The 6699-nt window shown below is 50.6% G+C and overlaps 1 protein-coding gene across 1 annotated transcript in view; it reads left to right on the top strand.

Moving 5' to 3' along the window:
* Nucleotides 1-626: 626 nt before the first annotated feature.
* The window catches only part of ITGA8 (integrin subunit alpha 8), a 128631-nt gene continuing 122558 nt past the window's right edge, over nucleotides 627-6699 (top strand). Inside the window, exons 1-2 of the mRNA XM_035129658.3 lie at nucleotides 627-1007; nucleotides 4695-4819. Coding sequence (XP_034985549.3) covers nucleotides 754-1007; nucleotides 4695-4819 — 379 coding nt within the window. The 5' untranslated portion in view covers nucleotides 627-753. The remainder of the gene's footprint in view (nucleotides 1008-4694; nucleotides 4820-6699) is intronic.

The raw sequence follows: 6699 nt of genomic DNA, 5'->3' as shown, positions 1-6699 counted from the left end.
GGACCTGGGAGACCAGGGTTCAAATCCCCACTCTCCCATGAAGTTCACTGTGTGACCTTGGGTCAGTCTAACCTACTTCACAGGGTGGTTGTTTGGGAAGTACATGAGGAGGGTGAGAACCAAGGAGGCCACCTCGAGCTCCTTGGAGAAAAATGCAGAGGCTGTAAGTGCAATAACTGAATCTGAGGGTAGACTGGAAGAAGGAACGGAGCGCGGAGGAGCCAAGTGGCCCCGAAACGGCGCAAGTCCGCGACGACCCTACGCGAAGTCGCAAGATTGCCAAATGAAGACAACGAGGACCCTTCGCAAGAGCAGCGCGCAGACTCCAGACCTTGTGAGCGTCGTAAAGTGACCTCAGCCGCTTGCTTCTGGGGGAAACGAGCTTTCTCCTCGCCAGAGAAGCTCCAGCCCGGACGCTCTTCTGGAAAGGCCATCAGCGGCGGCGGCGGCCGCGTTTGGCGGGCTCGGCCCTCCCGCCTCTCCTCTCCGTCGCGGCCCAGCCGAGGCCACCAGGGGGCGCCCAGTCAGGCGCTCCTCGCGCGCTGCCCCGACGGCCGGCGGCGGCAGCGGCGGGCTTTGCGCCTCCCTCGCCATGCCACCTCCTGGCAGGCGGGCGGGCGGCGCGCGCAGAGCGAGGCGCGGGGGCGGCGGCGGCCAGAGGTAGCCCGGCGAGGCTCCCAGCGGCGCCTTTCAAGCTCCTCGGTGCCGCCGCTTGGGACTTCTGAGGAGAGAGCGCGAGCGGCTGCCGGGAGGATGTGGAGGCGGCGGCGGAGGCTGCTGCTGGTGCCGCTGCTGCCGCTGCTCGGTTCGTCGTCGTCGTCGGCGCCTTGGTGCGGGTGCTGCGCTGCAGGCGGCGGCGCGCTGCTCTCGCTGCTGCTGCTCCTGGCGCCGCTGGCCGGGACGCTGCGCGCCTTCAACCTGGACCAGGAGAAGCTCGCCGTCTACGGCGGCCCCGACGGCAGCTACTTCGGCTACGCGCTGGATTTTTACAGCCCTGCGCCCCACACGTAAGTAGCGCCCGGCGCTTTTATATATGTATGGCTCAGCGGCTGCGGAGCCCTCGCTGTCCGTCCTCGCGAGCTGATGGGAGTCGGTGGGCTGCCCTTGGGACAGACGGAGGATGTTGCCTTGTGCCGGATCAGACCCACTGGTCCATCTAGCTCGGTGCATTGACGGGCAAAGGCTCTCCGGGGTTTCAGGCAAGGGACTCCGGGGTTTCAGGCAATCCCAGCTCCTACCTGAACCGCTTTGATTGAACCCGGGACCTTCTACATCCAAAGCAGATGCTCTGCCCTTGAACCCGCGGCCAAGAGCAATGCGCGCACTCTTTCCTAGAGGTAGCCGTCTAGGCGCGGCTACTCGGAAGCAAGTCCAAAGAAGTACTTACTCCCAAGTCAGTGAAGGGCTTGCAGCTGGCTTACTCGAAAGGCAGCAGCTCCGCTGAGCCCAGCGAGACATACTTTCCAGTAGGCGTACATAAAGGTTTACATAAGCAAGGCTACTTACCTGGGATTAAGCCCATTGAACTCGATGGGGCTTACTTCTGAGTAGACATGCCTGGGACGGTCCACTCATCATACAGCGAGAGATTGCAATGGGCTGGTGGGAAGTTCCACCGGTAGGTCTTCTGCCATCTGGACTAGAGAATCGAGTGGATCCTGTATCGTTCTTAGTCCAGATCGCAGAGTCCAGACAGATTTCAAGGCAGTTAAGTTGACCCAAATGCAGCGTCGCTTGCTATTTGATGCTTGTGGACAGATCGCGAGGCATCCAGTATCCTTTTCCTCCAGAGCAGCATCACAATGTGCAAGTCTACCGATCCATGGGTGAAGAACTGTGAAGAACACAGTTAAAGCATATTCCACCCCACTCCCTCAAAAGATTCTTGGAAATTGCAGTTTGTCAAGGATGCTGAGAGTTGTAGTTCTGTGAAAGGAAACTAAAGTTTCCAGGATTATTGGTGTGTGTGTGTGTGTGTGTGTGTTAAATGCATGGTGCCTATACTGTACAGAGCCATGGTGCTGAAATCAAAGCAACTGTAGAAATCTAGATTTAAGTAGGAGTTTCTGTGAGGCTGCGTCAGGGGCACAATAAAGGCTCAGTGGCACAGCCTCACAGTATCACTGGGCAAGTCACTTGAGATGTACCCCCTGGGTTTAGACTGTGTATATTACATAGAGCATATGTGAAGCCCATTAAGAACAAGTTGTGTGTGTGTTACAGTGAAATGCTTTCTGTGACTTAAATATAAGCGCATTTTCCTGCTGATTCAGCCCTACTGAATCTGACAGGATTAAAGCCAATTACTTTGCCTTAACTGGGCAGGAAATCAAACTGCAATTGTCCAATTTAAGGTGCACAGCAGTTTTCTATTGATAGTAGTCCTGTGGACTCTCTCTTTAGACATCAGTGGCGCTGCACCAAAACCTCTCTCTTGTAAGCTGTGGATTGTTGCCGGGTTGAATAGACTGTGCTGATTGGTTTGATGAGACCGTCTAATGGGTGTGGCCATAGGCAGGCTTGCATGCCATCAGTGTACCCTGTACATTGTAGTAGCAGAATGCATGGATTTACCGCACTGAAAAGCATGGTGCTTGAGATGAGTTCTGTTTGCAGTGTTTGATCTGTGATGTCCCATTCATTCATACACGTGGTGTTTGCAGTAACCTAGTGGTGAATGTACACATATGAATGGCTCCTGGGTCTATCAAATATTTGGAGGGGATGTGGACCAGGGTGCAGGAAAGAGTCATCTGATATTTGAGAAATGAATCCATGGAATGTTGGCATCACATTGGAGATCTGCAAGCTTAACCATGGCCAGCTTGTGAGTGGATTTGCTGGAGCAGGGAAGATGGTGGTGTATGGCTTATTGGTCAGCTTTGGGGCCGATGCCTATACTGAGCAAATGGAGCATAGTGTCTAAGACAGGCATCCCCAAACTTCGGCCCTCCAGATGTTTTGGACTACAATTCCCATCTTCCCCGACCACTGGTCCTGTTAGCTAGGGATCATGGGAGTTGTAGGCTAAAACATCTGGAGGGCCGCAGTTTGGGGGTGCCTGGTCTAAGAGCTATGAAAGCCCCTGGTTTGAATCTTCCACCACCAACTCACACGGTAGCCTTAGACCAGGCATCCCCAAACTTCGGCCCTCCAGATGTTTTGGACTATAATTCCCATCTTCCCCGACCACTGGTCCTGTTAGCTAGGGATCATGGGAGTTGTAGGCCAAAACATCTGGAGGGCCGCAGTTTGGGGATGCCTGCCTTAGACAAAGCTATTCTTTCTCAGCCCTTAGTCCACCTGTCTCCAAAATTGGGAGATAATAATACTGACTTACCTGTTGCCCTCCGGATGTTGCTGGACTATAACTCTCATCATTCCTCACCATTGGCTATGCTGGTTAGGTCTGATGGGAGCTGGGGTCCAACAACATCAGTGGCAGGCCGGGGTCCCTCAACCCTGCCTCCTCTCTGCCTTCAGCATATGATGGTGGTGCTGACCATAGTGACTGATGCCCCTAATGCACCAGCCTCCAATAGATGATGGGGATGTGAGAGCCAGTTCATAGTCTCACAGAATCATAGAGTTGTAGAGCTGGAAGGGGGCCACAAGGGTCATCTAGTCCAACCCTTTGCAATGCAGGAATCATGTGGGGCTCCAACCCATGACCTTGAGATGAAGGGTCTCATGCTGTTCCAAATGAGCCCTTTGGCCTTCTTACTGAGATCAACAGAATTTGCCCGGTGAAGCCAAAAGTCTGTTTATGCAGCAGTTTCCCCCAGATGGCTCACAAACAGTTCACAACCCCTAGTTGTTTGTTTGTTCCTAGCTTCTTACGATGAGTAGTGCACTGCCTCTAAACATACACAGAGCTTGTTTGTAGCAATGTCATGACCACTGACAGACCTATCCCTTGCGAATCCCTTTCATCTTTGCTTTGAAAGCTGTCTACTCTACTGGACCTCACAATGTAATGTGGCAATGAATTTCCCTTAAGTTGAGAACATAAGAAGAGTCCTGCTGGATCAGGCCAAAGGCCTGTTTAGCCCAGCATCCTGTTGTTCCACAGTGATAAGCCCAATGCTTCTGTGAAACCCACCAGCAGGGCATGGGGGCATGTTAATGATGAGCTTGCTGGAGAAGTTGTCCTGTATCCCTATTTAGATGTTCAAGAACATGGCAGAAGGCAGAATGCACCTTCATCCAAGTCATTTATAAAGATGTTGAACAACAATGAGCCTAGGACAGATCCCTGCAGCACTTTTTATCCAATGATAGTTAGGAACTGTGAGTGAGCACTCCTTGGATTTGGTTACCAGCTTCTGCAGAAGAATATCATGGAGGACTTTGTCGAAAGCCTTACTGAAATAAAGTCACACTATGTACACAGTATTCCCTTCTCCAACAAGCTTGTAACTAAAAAAAGAACAATAAATGACTTGTTTTTGAGAAACCCATCCTGGGTCTTAGTAATCACAGCATCCTTTTCTAAGTGCTCACCAACCAACTGTTTAATTACCCATTCCCAAAAGTGCTTGACCATTATTTATTTTTGTTGAATGCTTATAAGTTTTTTTTTTGAAAAAAAAATTAGCTATTGAGCTAGCCTTCAGCAAACAGCCATGTTTCAATGAAACAGCTGGCCCTTGATATTTCATCCTTGTTCATGAACGCCTATGGATGTTTTGCAGAGTAAGTGTCCTAGTCGGAGCTCCGAAGGCCAACACTACCCAACCAGACATCGTGGAAGGAGGAGCAGTCTACCATTGCCCTTGGCCAGCCGCTGAATGTAAACAGATCCCATTTGATGGCACAAGTAAGTGAACTAGTTCTGTGTCTACATCGGTATGGAAACATGCAGTTGAACCCAAGTTCTGATGAAGCTGTGCCCACTCCCTGTGACATTCCCTCCAATGGGGGTCATTTGCCTGATCTAACTGTCTGCAACTTCCCAGGAGGAAACTCCACTCTTGGATGTTTGTATGTATGTGCTTTGTGAGGAAGGATTCCATGGGTTCCCCCAAAGAGATAGCAGTGCTATGATCTCCAGTGCTACAGGATCTACAGGGCCACCAGATCAAGTCTCCAAGAAATGAATAGCCTGCGGCACACACTCCTTGGAGGCCAGATCTGACACTACCTCAGCAGCGCCCCTACACTATGGCAGCCTTCTGGCAAATAGGAGGCACTGCTGGTCTCCTAGTGCCCTTGTTCCTGATGTAGCTCATTATTCCCATCCCATTCCCGATACAGATCTTCACTCACCCCTTTTTTTTGCCATGGCAGGGGACATGGAGTGCTTTGTGATATGACTCAGGTTCCAACATGTATTGGTCCAGCCCTGCTCAGCGCCCTTAGCAAGCTACAGTTCCCAGAATTCTTTGGGGGAAGTCCAGAAGTCTTTAAAGTGGCACCATGGTGTGAATGTGGTCTTTGGCTCTCCACCTTCACTAACTTTCCTGGGTGTCCTGAACCTTCCGCCACCCCGGATGTTTTCAAGCAATATGATTTACACTGGATTCCTTGTTTTTGTTTCGTATTTCTTTTTTAAGAGAACCGGCCTTGAGTTTTACATAGTGAGCTCCTTGTTCAGTGTTCCTCTCTGAAGCTGAAATCTGTGTGTACTCAGTTTTTAGCACCCAGTCTTTTGCATCTCCATATGCCAGAGGATTTCTGTCTGGTTGTGTGGAATGGAAAGGTACCCTTGCGCTGCATGCTTATTTAATTCTTTACAGAGGGGAGAACTTTCTTTAAGGATAATGGAGGCTGGGTGGAAACCAGTGTAGGCATCATATGGATGGATTGCATCCACTTCAATCCCCTCCCCCACCCCCTCCGACAGATGGTTCCTATTTAATTAAAGGGAAAACACATTTGAGACAACTTGGGCTGTTTATTTTTGCTGTTGTTTTCCCTTTATGGCCCTTGAAAACCATTTAGTGCTAGTGTCTTCTGAAACATTAAAACTGAAAGGTTTTAATTTAGTCAGATCTGATCTTTAGAAGGGATGGGGGTTATGATTCATGGAACTTAGTTTAACTTTAGTGGTGCTTTCTTAAGAACATGGGTACACCCAGCCCCCTTTCTGCAAACATCTATTTCTAAACTTCCCTGGGAGGGAGGCAAAATTAGTAAGGTGATAACTTTGAACACACCAGTGTCTTCTGGGGGAGGTCTCCTTCAGACTCATGTAAGGAGGCTGGAAGTGAAACTCAGCTCAACAAGCAAAGTTTAAAGGTAAAGGGGCCCCTGACCATCAGGTCCAGTCGTGTCCGACTCTGGGGTTGTGGCGCTCATCTCGCTCTATAGGCCGAGGGAGCTGGCGTTTGTCCGCAGACAGCTTCCGGGTCATGTGGCCAGCATGACAAAGCTGCTTCTGGCAAACCAGAGCAGCGCACGGAAACGCCGTTTACCTTCCTGCCAGAGCGGTCCCTATTTATCTACTTGCACTTTGATGTGCTTTCGAACTGCTAGGTGGGCAGGAGCTGGAACCGAGCAATGGGAGCTCACCCCATTGCAGGGATTCAAACCGCCGACCTTCTGATCGGCAAGCCCTAGACTCTGTGGTTTAACCCACAGCGCCACCTGGGTCAATTAAAGCAAAGTTTAGATGGGTACAAACATTGTATTGTGTAACTCGCCATATGTCCTGCCTGAGCACATGAAATGGTTGTGGGACAATAGAGAAAGAAATCT

The sequence above is a fragment of the Zootoca vivipara genome, chromosome 11 (genome assembly GCF_965207765.1).
Source record: "Zootoca vivipara chromosome 11, rZooViv2.hap1.1, whole genome shotgun sequence".
Classification (NCBI taxonomy): domain Eukaryota; kingdom Metazoa; phylum Chordata; class Lepidosauria; order Squamata; family Lacertidae; genus Zootoca; species Zootoca vivipara.
Note: the sequence above shows the minus strand (reverse complement) of the source record. Positions and strands in the feature narration are given on the sequence as shown.